This window comes from Bubalus kerabau, chromosome 18 (assembly GCF_029407905.1).
Source record: "Bubalus kerabau isolate K-KA32 ecotype Philippines breed swamp buffalo chromosome 18, PCC_UOA_SB_1v2, whole genome shotgun sequence".
Taxonomy (NCBI): Eukaryota; Metazoa; Chordata; class Mammalia; order Artiodactyla; family Bovidae; genus Bubalus; species Bubalus kerabau.
The window spans coordinates 33,301,579-33,316,380 of NC_073641.1; the positions used below are offsets into that span (position 1 = coordinate 33,301,579).

Sequence of the window (14,802 nt, forward strand, 5' to 3'; positions counted from 1 at the left end):
GAAGGGGAAGACAGAGGATGAGATGGTTGGATGGCATCACCGACTCGATGGACATGAGTTTGAGCAACCTCTGGGAGTTGGTGATGGACATGGAAGACTGGCGTTCTGCAGTCCATGGGGTCACAAAGAGTCGGACACGATTGAGTGACTGACATGAACTGACTAAGCAACTAACACTTTCACTTCTGACTCCAAAACTGGGGGCAGGGCCTAATAGTCTGTTTTAACACTCCTTCTGGGTGATTCTGGTGACCTGGAACTTGAGAATCACCCCTGGGACTTATTTGACTAATCCTACTACATTAAGTCCTTCCAGCTCTCACCCCATGAAGGAGACTGACAGCAACGGATCAGACTTCAATGGAAGAAGAAAATGAGGAGGGTGGGGGTGGGCTGTGTCCAACCACAGATTTCAGATCCTTTCAGCCACACTTCCTTCTCCAGCCACTGATGCAGCAACCATTGGGGCAAGCTGGTGGCTTCACGCGGGCCCTACTTGACCGCATCTTGTCCCGGGGCCAACTGTGTGTACCTCTTACTTCCTGCCCTGGGGTTGCCCTGGCTCTAAGGCATGAGAAGCATGGGGAACCCCCGTGGCCCTCACTCCTTACAATCTGGAGGTGCAGGTGGCATCGTAGGGCCCCAGGAGCTGCTGGATAGACACTTTCCCTTTTAGTACCCTGGGCAGACTCCTCAGATGTGTTTCATAAGGCTCCTCAGAGCATCCTACAAGACTGGGTGACAGTCACCTGGAGCACAGGCCACCCTGTAATGATCATCCCTGCTTCTCGCCTCTACCCTCCTTCCTACTCTCTAGGATCACTTCCCAAAACAATCACTCTACATGGAGCCTCTGTCCTAGGCTCTGTTAGGAAAGAACCCTGTCTCAAACCCTTTGTTGCTTGGAATGCTCACAGCTGGCTTTCCAGTGCACTCCTGCTCTCATTTAGATCTCAGATCGTCGGCTACACAAACCGGCCTTCCCCAAAATACAAAGTGGCAAGCCTCTAATATCAGATTACTGTATTTGAATTATCTGCATAGCATCTATTACTATCTGATATTTTAGAAAATGTTGTTGCTGTTGTTAGTACCTTTGTTCAGCACAAGACTATCCCACACAGGAGAGGAAGGACTTGGCCTATTTTTGATTTTGCAGGATCTTAAACAGTGCTTGGTATAAGGTAATGTAACGCAATGTGTCTGCTCAGTCCTGTCTGACTCTTTGCGATCCCATGGACTGCAGCCCCCCAGGCTCCTCTGTCCGTGGGGATCCTCCGGGCAAGAATACTGGAACGGGTTGCCCATTTACTCCTCCAGGGGATCGTTGGGATTGAGCCCATGTCTCTTGTGTCTCCTGCATTGACAGACAGCTTCTTTACCATTTAGCTAGCTGGGAAATTCATTCAGCAGTGGGATTCAAACCCACGCCTCTAGGGGATACTGCTATCTGAACACAGTACCCTGGACTGCTTGGCCATCCTATTTTGCAGCACCTTAAATCGTGGATAGCACGTGGTTGGCACTGTAAATATTCCTCGATTAACTGAATGAAGGCTAGAGTTTGAGAATAAGACAAGATTGCAAACCAAGCTAGAATCTGAGCTAACAAACGTTTGGGAGGGGCAGGGGGAAATGCGTATCTTAAATTTAAATTTATTTAAAAATTACAAAAAGTCTCCACTCAAGTCGGTGAAAAAAATTTAAAAGCAGCAACAATGATCTTAGTTAATTACCAGCAATCTAATGCAATTTATAAAATTGAACAAAATTTGGATGTGTGTCTTATGCCTCTATAGACACGGGATCCTTTCTTTAGGTCCTTGTCTTTAGGGTCTGGTAGTATCATTATTGGAACACTTTCCAAAGCCTTTTTCTTTTGGACTCTATGCAGAATAATTCGATAGACCCCTGTGATGGAGCTTCGGGCATCTCTCCCTTGGTTATTGCGAATGTGCTCTTCCGTAATGCCCAAGTGTTCTAAAGTGCTTTTGACCTCATTTTCTTCTTCTTTGAGGCTGCTGGTCTCTGACAAATGTTTGGGATCTAGCTGGAAAGGCTCCAAAGGGGTGGGATATGGCACCCCTTGCATCCACTCATTGTTCATGATGGAGTCGATTCCGTACCTCTCGGCGGGTACTGGCTGGAGGACTCCCCGGATGAGGCGGAGGCAGGGCTCCGACACGTGCGGAGGCACGCTGTAAGTGCCTTCCAGTATGCTCTTCTTCAGTTTGGCCACGGTCTCTGCCCGAAATGGCATGGTGCCAGTCACCATGAAGTAGAGAAGCACCCCCAAGGCCCAGATGTCCACATAAACGCCGACGTAGTGCTCATCTCGAAAAAGTTCAGGCGCCGCGTAGGGTGGAGACCCACAGAAAGTGTTCAGCATTTCACCTTTTTTACTGACTGTACTGAATCCAAAGTCACCCACCTTCACACAAGTATTATTGGTATAGAACACATTTTCTGCTTTCAGATCTCTGTGAATAATTTGGTTTTCATGCTGTGGAAAAAGACAAAGGAGGGAAAGTCATTCTCAAAGTAAAAACCAACATTAAAGATGCAGCACTTGCTCTGAAACAGTGAGGTAATGTTGGCGTAACAACAGAAATTCAATGGAAATCAACTTAAGTCATATCAGATCTCAGACCTTGCAAGCTGCCCTGGCATAACCTTTAGCCAAATGTAACACCTGTACCCTCCAAGCAGACCAAAGGTTCTGTTCTGTGGAGTCAAGGCTGGAGTCTGTCCCCCACGTGGACTTAGGAATTAGTGCCAAAAGTAAGGCCTAGATGGGCTTCCCTCCTAACTCAGTTGGTAAAGAATCTGCCCGCAATGCAGGAGATCTGGGTTCAATTCCTGGGTCAGGAAGATCCCCCGGAGAAGGAAAAGGCAACCCACTTTAGTACTCTTGCCTGAAGAGTCCCATGGACAGAGGAGTCTAGCAGGCTACAGTCCATGGGGTCACAAGAGTTGGACAAGATTTAGTGACTAAAGAGAGAGAGAACGAGAAAGACCTAGATCTTGTGAAACACAATGAGACAATTAATCCTTCACCTCTGAGACCATATGCGGGTTTTCCTGGCTGAGCAATCTCTCGACTAGGGCCAACCTCAAGAAGAAAAAGAGCCCTCCTCCGGCCCCCTACCCCTGCTCCTTTGGATGGGCTCCTCTAACTTTATACAATTCAGTAGAAGGGAGCAATTTATAGTGGACAAGTTTCTGGCAGCAGATCCCATCCCACACTTGCATTCTGGATCCAGACAACCTTGAAGACTCTTGACCAGTTTAATGCCAAGGGCACTTGGGAAATGGTTTAATGCTACTTTTCCAGATGGACCTTCCCGGGTAAGAATCCAAGCTTCAGAGCCTGACATTTTTATTAGTTCTAGGTTCAACTATGCCAGTCGTGTATGTGAATGTCAGCTTCCTTCTTTGTAAAACAGAACACTGAGAACCACCTCCTAAGGCTCTTGTTTGGGCTTCCCTGGTAGCTCAAATGGTAGAGTCTGCCAGCAATGCAAGAGACCCCGGTTCGATCCCTGAGTCAGGAAGATCCCCTGGAGAAGAAAATGGTAACCCACTCCAGTATTCTTGTCTGGAAAATCGCATGGACTGAGGAGCCTGGTGGGTTACACCCTATGGGGTGGCAAAGAGTCGTACAAGACTGAGCAACTAACACACCCACAAAGCTCTTGTGAGAACTGAACGTGATGCTGTGTCTGCAGTGTTCAGCATGGTCCCGGCATACAGCAAGCAAACCCCATAAAATCCAGATCTATGCCTGTTATCCTCTCTTTTTGGAGACCCGAGAGCTGGAGAAAGTCATGGTATAGAGCCTCAGAGGACTCAGTCTGCATTCTCGACTGCTGGATCCTCTCTGCTCTCCTGCCAGATCTCTTTTCTGAGTAGAATGTGGAAGACTCTGACCATCTGCTCCACTGCTTGGTATTTGTTGTTCAGTCGCTCAGTTATATTCGACTCTTCGTGACTCCATGGACTGCAGCAGTCCAGGTTTCCCCGTCCTTCACTATCTCCCAGAGTTTGTTCAAACTCATGTCCGCTGAGTTGGTGATGTCATCCAACCATTTCGTCCTCTGTTGTCCCGTTCTCCTGCCCTCAAACTTTCCCAGCATCAAGGTGTTTTCCAAAGAGTTGGCTATTCGCATCAGGTGGCCAAAGTATTGGAGCTTCAGCACTGTGCGTGGTATAGGTCTGGCTTAGCTCTCGGCCTGGGGAAAGTCCACCCCAGCACAGAGTCACTTAGGTGACAGTCGGTGGCACCACAGCCACCATCAGGCTTAGGTTCTCCCTTGCTCCCTTCTTTTTCTTCCCCCTCTCCCTCCCAAATGTGATCTTGGGGTCCCTAGGGCACTAATACCCTGCTAATAATTTGGCCAGGAGCGCACTGATTCCAGTTCTTATCTCATGACATCCAAGAAGAGGAGCAAAAGATACAGCTTCTCAGCTAATACAGATCCCAGAAAAGTGTCTCTTCCTGCCAGTTACCTTGAGGGCTGGGCAAAGAGGGTGGCCAAAACTTCTGCACTAACAGAGCGGTACAAGTGGTGGTCAGGACCGCAAGTCTGATTCCTCCTGTGTGCCCAGTAATATGGCTGTTGATAGAGAGGACACAGGAGAATCAGGGGGAGTGTGCTTATGGAGTCCAGATTTATTTAAAGAAATAATCAGAGAACTAAAATCAGAAAGACACAAGCAAGTGTTAGTGTGCTGAGCACAGAGGCAGAAGAACTAGAAGAGTTCACCAAAGGCATGAAGATCAGTGCGGGCTGAGCCCAGACTGAAGAAAGCGTCACAGAGACAAGCTGAGCTGGGTCACGAAGTGTGGATGAGATCGGGAATGTGAAGCGTGATAAGAGGGGAGAGGGCATCCTAGACACAGAAGGAAGGCAAGGCCAAGAAGCAGCGAGAAGCCAGCTCTCTGAGTACCAGAAGACGGGGTTGGAGGAATGGGTGTGGCCAGGGAATGGGTGTCGGTCATCTGGCTGCTCAGAGTGACTCCTCCAACTTCCGCAGAAGCCAGGAGGCTACAATGTAACTGAGACCCCTGGGCGTGGCTTTGGAGGTCAGGAGCACAATCCCAGCCAGACGTCTGACTCTCACGGAAGGGACTGCTATCTGCCCTTACAAAGGACTGAAGCCCTCAGGGATGCTTAGATCAGGGGGCCCCGACTCCCAGTATTGGCCCATGACCTGTTAGGAACCAGGCTGCACAGCAGGAAGTGAGTGGCGGGTAAGAAAGTGAAGCTTCACCTGTGTTTACAGCTGCTCCCTGTCACTCGCGTTACTGCCTGAGCTCTGCCAAGGGTATTAGATACTCAAAAGAGTTCGAAACCTACTGTGATCCGTGCATGGGAGCGATCTAGGTTGCAAGCTCCTTATGAGAATCATCCTGAAACCACCCCCTGCCCTGGTCCATGGAAAACTTGTCTTGCACAAAACTAGTCCCCAGTGCCCAAAAGTTTGAAGACTGCTGGCTTAGACAACGGTAAACTAAAGCTCCATCGTGGGGGGAATGGGAGCTAGATCCTCCCTCCTCACCCTGCTCACCATGTGCTTCACGGCAGACACAATCTGGGAGAAGATGAGCTTGCTTTCTGGTTCTGAGAACTTCCCTTCTGTGCTGATCTTCCCAAAGAGCTCCCCTCCCCCTGCATACTCCATCACCAGGTGGAGCTTGGATAGAGTCTCCACGACCTCATAAAGGCGGATGATGTTGGGATGGTGCAGTTTTTCCATGCTGGAGATTTCACGGGATAGCAGCCTTTGGGTTTTCTGGTCTAACTTGGTCTTATCCAGGATCTTAATAGCCACTTTTTCTGGAAAAAAAGAAAAAAAGTCAAAGGATGTGCCTGAGTTCATAGCTGCTTAGAACTGGAAGGAACCTAGTCCCTTTATTTTTATTTTAATAGACCAAGAGGTTAAGTGGCTGTTTCTAGCTCAGAAAGCTCCTAGCAATTTTTGAGTTCAACATCAGTGCTGGTCCCTGGGATCAGTATGACTCTACCATGTATAGGTTTTAATGCCAACTTCTGCCTCCCCAAGAGGTTTCAGTTTGGTGAGGTTTATCCAGTTTTCTGGATAAAGCACTTCTACGTAGCCAACAGAGACACTCTTGATCAGGTCCAAGCCACCCCTTCAGCCTCATTGTCCATCATTCCTGTCCATGGTCCCCACCTCCCCATGTACCCTTCAGTTCGTTACAGGATGCTTTGCAGTTCACTGAAAAGGTCTTTTACATTCACACCTGAGATCTGTTCTCTACCTGCGTCTACCAGGACTATTTCTCTATCTGGCTCATCACTCCTTCCCTATCTTTACTTGGTTAATGACAGATGATTCTTCACGGCCACCCTCAGAAACAACCTCTTCCAGGAAGCCTTCTATGACACCTGTCCCCGGAAGATGACATCCAATTTCTGTGTATTCTCTGTACAATAATCTCAGCACCCTGCCCTGAAAATGACGACTCCTTACTCGTTTCTTCCTCCTACCCTCTTCCTGCCTGGGCTGCGTTCTGATTTGACTTTGTCAGTGCCTGGCACACCATGTACCAGCATGGAAAGCATCAGTGCTCAGTGTGGGTGAAGTGTTAGAGAGCCATGAGGAGATGGGCACTGCAAGGTACCACTGGTGGGAGGACTAGTTGGTAAGATGGTTCTGGATTGTAGTTTGGTTTTACATCTTGAGAGCCTTAAAAATGGTCGAACACTTTACCCAGACTTTTTCCATTTTGGCAGTTAATCTTAAATAATCTGATGCATATACAAGATTGCTTGTGTAAGAAGACTTTGGTGATACAGAGAACAGCTTAGGAGTCTAGCGAGAGATATAGTTAAAATAAAATGTGGTTCACCTATCTCCACAATGGCACAGAGCTATCAAAATGGTATGTGCAGTGATTAAAATAATGATGTTGATCTTTATTGATAGACACGGAAAGATATTCAATATAGAACATGTGAGGGGACTTCCTTGGTGGTTCAGTGGTTAAAAATCCGCCTGCCAATGCAGGGTACATGGGTACGATCCCTGGTCCTGGAAGATCCCACATGCTGCAGGACAACTAGACCTATGAGCCAAACTACTGAACCCCACACTCTAGAGCCTGTGCTCTGCAGCAGGAGAAGCCGCTGCAATGAGACGCCCGTGCAGTGCAGCTACAGAAAGCCTGCATGAAGCAACAAAGACTCCGCGCAACCAATAAATAAATAAACATTAAAAACAAAGAACATGAGGAAAAACACAAATATGCATTTGCATAGGAAAAAAATCTGGCAAGATAATACACCAAATGCTTAGAATAGTTATATTATTAATAGGGGGATCACGGATGGTTTTCCTTTTTTAATTTTCCTACAATTAATTATACAATTAACATCAATGAATTACATATTAAAAATGGTTAATGTTTGAAAATGAATGAATCTCTACTAAAAACTGACACTTCATGTTTTCGCTCAAACTGGACCAGACTTGGATAATTTTCCAGGCAAGAAAACTTCTGAGAACACAGGATGGCAAGGCTCCTATTTGACCTACTTGAAAAACAACTGCTTTAAAGAACTTTGGCACAGTGCGTGTCCTCAGTCCCTTAGTCGTGTCCAGCTCTTTGTGACCCCCATGGACTGTAGCCTGCCAGGCTCCTCTGTCCATGGAATTCTCCAGGCAAAAATACTGGTGTGGGTTGCTATTTCCTTCTCCAGTGGATCTTCCCAACCCAGAGATCGAACCCAGGTCTCCTGCATTGCAGGTGGACTCTGAGCCACTAGGGAAGCCCAAGAATACTGGTGTGGGTAACTTATCCCTTCTCCGGGGGATCTTCCCAACCCAGGAATCAAATCGGGGTCTCCTGCTTTGCAGGAGGATTCTTTACCAGCTGAGCTACCAGCTGAGCTTCTATCTTACAGGCATGAAAATAGAAGCAGCTAGTTTAAAGTAAGAGCGTCAGTGGTTTTGTTAAAGTAGGTCATAGGTCTCCCAGAAGACAGCGGCAGGATTTCCCGGTGGCCTGATGTGCCCACGCTGGCTCAGGGTGTCCGCAATATCGCAAAATCGTGGGGGAGGCTCTATCGAGCTGAACCCTGGGGGCTTCCGCGCCCTCCCTCCGCAGGCCATGCTCCAAGGCAGAGGGACGGACAGCCCCGGCTATCCCCTCGGGGTAGAGGGGGTGGGATAAGGTGGGGTAGGGGTCCCCCTCTCGTCGTGGCTTTCCTACTCTTCAGTCTTTGGGATTAAGAATCCGGGCAGCTGTTCACCTGAAACAGAAACTTTGGTTTTGCGTAGCTCGTTAGGCGAGCTGTTATTTTATTTATTTATTTTTTATAATTCGCACAGCACACAATCCACCCATAGTGTGCAGTTCCATGGTTTTTTAGTACACTTGGAATTGTAAAGCCATCCCCACAATGCAGGAGACCTGGGTTTAATCCCTGGGTCGGGCAGATCACCTGGAGGTAGGGCGCGAGCTGTTGTTTTTAAGGGCGAGAACAGTGAATTCCGTCCTTCAGTCTGGCAGCTTGCGGGTAGGAGAGGCCGCCTCTCCGCCCGGTCCTCCCAGCGCCCGCCCGGCTTCAGTTCAGGTGCGGGTCCTCCTCGGCCGCCCCCTCCCGCCCGGGAGCGGCATGCTCGCTCCTCGCACTGCGTGCAGGTCAGGCGCTGTCTCAAACCGCCCTTTAACACCATCCTAGTTTGGGTTTTTCAGTTGTATACCTGAGTGGTTGTGAGCAGAGGCTGCCCTCCCAGGGCCGGGGTCCGAGTCAGGCTAGAGAGGAGCTGTGAGGGGAAGCCCTTCCTGAAATTCTACACCCTATGAAATGGCAACCCACTCCAGTGTTCTTGCCTGGAGAATCCCAGGGATGGCGGAGCCTGGTGGGCTGCCGTCTGTGGGGTCGCACAGAGTCGGACACGACTGAAGCGACTTAGCAGCAGCAGCAGTATGCCTGCTCACTCTAGTCCCAACCTGCTTCCTCCACCATGCCTCCTCTAACACTAATGTATAATCATAGAAAACATTTAAAAATCCCTGGTGTTCTGGATTGCCACTAAGTGGTAGAAATCGCAGTTCCATGAAGAACTAGGTCTCTAAGTCCACCACTTCAACAAATGTTCAGGCAGTACCTACTGTGTTCCAGATGGTGAAGAAGACAGACATGTGAGACAGAGGGTTTGAGAAAAACCTTATTACACTGTGGCATGTGTTAGGAAGGGGTGCAGATGGGAGAACAGACAGCTCCCCATTAAGAAGTGACACACCCTGTGACCAGGAGGTGAGGAAGGAGGCCCAATACCTGGCCATGGGAAGGGGACAGTGTGCCAGGTCTGGGCAAGATGTCGTGTTTGTGTTTGAAGATCCCACTATGTTGGACACTGGGAATTGAAGGGGGAGGGGGGTGGGCGGTGGAGGGGAAGGCGTCACTAACCAGCCCGGAGCAGTAGGCAGGTGTCACATGACCCAGAGCCTTCGAAGTTATTTCAAGAAATGTAGCCTTGGGTCTTCCCTGGTGGTCCCCTGGTTAAGAATCTGCCTTCCAATGCAGGGGAAATTCGAGTCCTGGTTGGGGAACTAAGACCCCCACGTGCCTCAGGGCAACTAAGCCAGCCCGCCCTGCCACGACTACTAGAGAGAAGCCTGTGCACTTCAGCAAAAGATCCCACATGCTGCAACTAAAACCTGATGCAGCCAAATAAAGAAATATTTTTTAAAAAGAAAGAAATATAGCTTTGGAGGAAGGAAATGAAGAAATAGGTTATGTGTGAAAAAAAAAATGTTGCCTGACCTATCAGTAAACAAAGAATGTTGCAGCCATCAAGCCTTCACATTACAGCCGCTGAAGGTGAGCCCTGAGGGAACTGGGGATGGAAATGGAATGCCAGCCATCAAGCAGTCACCCCGGCAGTCACCCCTATCCACAACCCCAGCCCCCTGCACCCGAGGAGACTCAGGAGGAGAAAGCACAGGATAATGGCTCCATTAGCTGAGGTGCATACCCGAGGAATGGTTTCAATGAGTCCAGACTCTTGCATCTTCCCAGACATAGAAAAGCACTGAACTTGGGATATCTGGTTTTCTTTAACAGTAATCTTTTGGACTTCTGACTACCTGGTCTTTGTTGCAAGAACTCCTATATATTCTGGCTCCTCCTCTACCTCTTCAGAGCAATCTCTCAGAGATATCTGAGAGACTGTGTCCCCCACTTCAGTCCTCAGTTTTGTCTGCTGAATAAAAGATTATTCTCAACTTTTAGGCTGTGCTTTTCATTTTCAATTGACAAGGATAGATTACGAGGTACAAACTTCCAGTTATAAAAGAAAAGTCACAGGGATGTAATATATAGTTTAGGGAATATAGTCAATAATATAATAACTCTATATGGTGACAGATGACTTATGGTGATCATTTTGTATTGCATAAAAATATTGGATCACTATGTTGTATACCTGAAAGTAATATAATTTCTTTTTATCAGGGAAGCCCATTATAATATTGTAAGGCCATTATAATATTGTACTTCAAATTTTTTTTAAATTGCCTTTATTTTTAGAGAAGAATAAAACATAAATTAACATTTATTCTTAAAATGTGGGAAGACATTTTAAGGTTTTAAGGGATTGTTATAATCTGATTTCCATTTTATTCTTTTTAAAAAAAATTTTTTTGGCTGCACTGGGTCTTCCTTACAGTGAGTGGGATTTCTCTAGTTGCAGGTTGAAGGCTTCTCTTGTTGTGGAGCACAAGCTCTAGAATGTGCAGGCTCTCTCGTTTGTGGTGTGAGGGCTTAGCTGCTCCGAGGCGTGTGGGATCTTGGTTCCCTGACCAGAAATCGAACCCATGTCCCCTGAATTGCAAGGTGGATGCTTAATCATTAGACCATCAGGGAAGTCCCTGATTCCCATTTTAGAATGGGTACTCAGGCTGCAGTGTGGGGAATGGATAGGAGCAGAGGATGCCTAAGGGCAGTGTTTTGGGAGGTGATGGTAGCAATGGCAGAGAGAGGCTTCTCTGGGTAGTGGCAGAGACGAGAAAGAAAGCAGAGAAATTTGAAAGGTAAACCTCCCCTTTCTCCAAATTTAGTGAAAAGACTGACACATTCTTTAAACCAGGACTTGCAAACTCAAATGTCTCTAGAGGTTAGGGAAATAAGGTGGCAGGCTTACTGTAAGGCAACAGGGAGCAGTGGGGACTGTGGTGTCCTGAGGAATACATGCCTCAGAGCAAAGGGGCAGCTGCTACTCGACTTCAGACAATTGTTACTATTGGGAATGTAGACTCAGTGTTGTCAAATCTAATGTGTTTCAAGAGACATCGGAATTGTAATGCAATCATTCTAATCATTAAGTGTCAACAACTAATTCAAATTTTTCACACCTAGAGAGGATCAACCAAAAATCTGTCTTTAGGACCAAGGAGATAAGGGGAAGGAAAAGATACTAGAACCTAGAGAGTGCTATGTAGAGGCAGCTGCCTTGAGAGGAGCCACGACCATTCTTCTAGAGTACAGCTGGCCCGAATCAACCTCACAGTCAGGCTGGGGGGACAGAGCTCAGACTCTTGCTCTCCTTCCTTTGATCCCCTGCAAGATCTCCCTACAAACCAAACCCAGCTGGAACCTAGAGGACTATAGTCTGGGACAGAGCAGAAAATGAAGGGTGGAAAATGGGCCTGGGGAAGCAGATGGGAGATGTCCAGCACAGCAGGCTTGGAGGGTGAGAGAGCAGGATGCAGTAGAGTGAAAAACAAGGGGATGTACCCCGAGTCATGGAGTCAGGGAAGATTTTTTAACACCTTCCCTGGAGTCTAAGTGTTAATTAGAGGAAAGTAGGGGAGAAGCAATAAGGAGATATATATATATATATATATATATATATATATATATATGGAGGTGGATATATACATAGGGGTGTATAGGGATGTATAGGAGAAAAGACCTTGAGACAGGAAAGCCCCTGACACCTTAGGGGACTAGTCTATTCACTTTTTTGATTAGCTTCCCTTACTAATAAAACATTTTTAAGCACTGCTCTAATATATGTATATTTACAAATTAGATGCATGCACTATTAATATCTTTTTGCCTTTTCATACTGTTCATGGGGTTCTCAAGACAAGAATACTGAAGTGGTTTCCCATTCCCTTCTCCAGCGGACCACGTGTTGTCAGAGGAGAAGGGGATGACAGAGGATGAGATGGTTGGATGGCATCACTGACTCAATGGACATGAGTTTGAGTAAACTCCGGGAGTTGGTGATGGACAGGGAGGCCTGGCGTGCTGCAGTCCATGGGGTTGCAAAGAACTGGACATGACTGTGACTAAACTGTAACTGAACTGTAACTATGAATCTACACACTGTTAATATATGTAATCATTGATATTAAAAACCATGCAATTACAAATATAAAAAAAGGCTTTAATATTTTCCTCCCTCATCCCAGTTGGCACCCCCACTTAGGCACCTCCAGGGGTACATGAACCCTACTTTGGAGACCACTGCCTTTGAGGAACTGAAAGAAGATCGTGGAGCTGGCACATGGGGAACGAAGGAAAAGCTAAACCAAGATGAAGCCAGAGAGTCAGTCAGGACCAAAGTCCCTGAGTCATATTCTGGACCTCAGATTAAGGACATAGAGAAACCATGGGAAAGTTCCTTTTCTTTTTTTTTCTTTCTTTTATTTTATATTGGGGTATAGTTGATCAGATGATAAAGAATCTGGGGAGACCTGGGTTCGATCCCTGGGTTGGGAAGATCCCCTGGGGAAGAGCATGGGAACCCACTCCAGTATTCTTGCCTGGAGAATCCCCATGGACAGAGGAGCCTGGTGGGCTACAGTCCATGGGATTGCAAAGATTCAGACACAACTGAGCAACTAAGCACAGCACAGCACATAGTTGATAAACAACAACAATGTTGTGTTAGTTTCAGCTGAACAGCAAAGTGATTTCAGTTATACATATATCCATTCTTTTTCAAATTATTTTCCCATTTAGGTTGTTACATAATATTGAGCAGAGTTCCCTGTGCTACACAGTAAGGCCTTGTTACTTACCCAGTTTAAATATAGCAGTGTCAACCCCAGACTCCCTAACTATCCCCTCTGCCCCCTACCCTTCCTCTCTGGTAACCAAAAGAAACCACTAGAAAGTTTCAAGCAAAGAGCTAGCTTACATGACCAGGCTTGCATTTTCTAAAAGATCACTTCTGGCTGCCATGTGGATAAACATGGATGAGGGAGACAGATTACAACAGCTTAATCACCTAGGAAAGGGTGAGATATTTAGAAGGCGGAGTCAGTAGGACTCGGGGTTCAGCTAAGGTTTAGGGTTGAAGAAGAGGTCAAGGTTTATGGGTTGAGGAACTGGGAGGATGATGGCATGTGTTGGAGAAGCATCTTTATTGTTGTTGGCATGGGTTTGTGTGCTCCCTCAGCATCTCTGCTCTCTCTCTCATCCTGTTCACTCAGCTAAAACATACCTGGTTACACCCAGCCTCTCACCTACCCTCTGCCTGTACCCAGGCAGTGACATGATGGCTTGTCTCACTTTGAATTCATGATTTATAACCTTGGGTGCGTCTTTAATGCTCCTGGCAAACACCTTATTTGTCTGGTCCAATAACACTCCTACACTTTTAGATGATACTTTCATGGCTTTTTTTCTCCCATCAGTTCTTTAATACTTTCTCTCCTTGCTCATAGCTGAATGACTTTGCTTTCTATTGTACTGAGTAAAGAAAGCAATAGAAGAGAATTTCCTCAAGTCTTCCAACCTACCTGAATCTGTGCTCATAAACTCTGTCTTCCTTTTTGTTCTTCTGGATAAATGGTCCCTGCTCCTAAGGCCTGGCTAAGACGCCTCTACCTGTTGAATAGATTTCCATCTACTCTCATCTACTCAAGAATGGGCAGCCAAAATTTCTTTCTTCTCTCCTGCATCATCAATTTTAACCTTTCTACTTAATCTTTTCCATCTGCATACATTCATGCTATTTACCCATCTAAGAAAAATGAAAAATCTTCCCAACAAAAATACATACATGCTAGCAAAAGACTGTACTAAAATATTCATAGTAACATTATTCATAGTAGCCCCAAATTGGAAACTATCCTCATGTTCATCAACAATAGACTGCATAAATTATAATATATTCATACAATGAGCTGCTGTATAGCATAAGAATGAAGCATCTAAACTACACAAAATAATACGAATGGTTTTCCAAAAACACATTTTTTTGTTTTTTGGCTGTGCTGTGTGATTTGCACCATGGATTGAACTAGGGGCCCTGGCAGTGAGGGTGCTGGGTCCTAACCACTGGACCAGCAGGGAAGTCCCTGGTTTTCACAAATTTAATATTGAGCACATGAACTAAGACAAAAAAGAAGACACGCTGTATGAGGTCATTTACATAAAGTTTTACAGGTAATCTGTGATGTTAAAAGTCAGGATAGTGGTTACACTTGTTTAGTCGCACGTCATGTCCTACTCTTTTGAGACTCCATGGACTATAGACCACCAGGTTCTTCTGTCCATAGGATTTCCCAGGCAAGCATACTGGAGTGGGTTGCCATTTCCTTCCCCAGGGGATCTTCCCGACCCAGGGATTGAACCCAGGTCTCCTGCATTGGCAGGTGGATTCCTTACCCCTGAGCCACCAGGAAAGCCCAGTTATATGTGGGGATGTAGTAAACAGAAGCGGGGATGGGGAGCCTCTGAAGTACTGGGGATGTTTTCTCTTGAGCTTGGTGGTGGTTATATAGGTCTTTTTTAGTTTGGAAAATTCATT

At 46.5% G+C, this 14,802-nt stretch overlaps 1 protein-coding gene across 1 annotated transcript in view; it reads right to left on the reverse strand.

Moving 5' to 3' along the window:
- Nucleotides 1-1,643: 1,643 nt before the first annotated feature.
- The window catches only part of NIM1K (NIM1 serine/threonine protein kinase), an 89,729-nt gene continuing 76,570 nt past the window's right edge, over nt 1,644-14,802 (reverse strand). Inside the window, exons 3-4 of the mRNA XM_055554656.1 lie at nt 5,572-5,840; nt 1,644-2,503 (exon numbers count right to left, since the gene is read on the reverse strand). Of these exons, the coding sequence (XP_055410631.1) occupies nt 1,754-2,503; nt 5,572-5,840 (1,019 nt within the window). The 3' untranslated portion in view covers nt 1,644-1,753. The remainder of the gene's footprint in view (nt 2,504-5,571; nt 5,841-14,802) is intronic.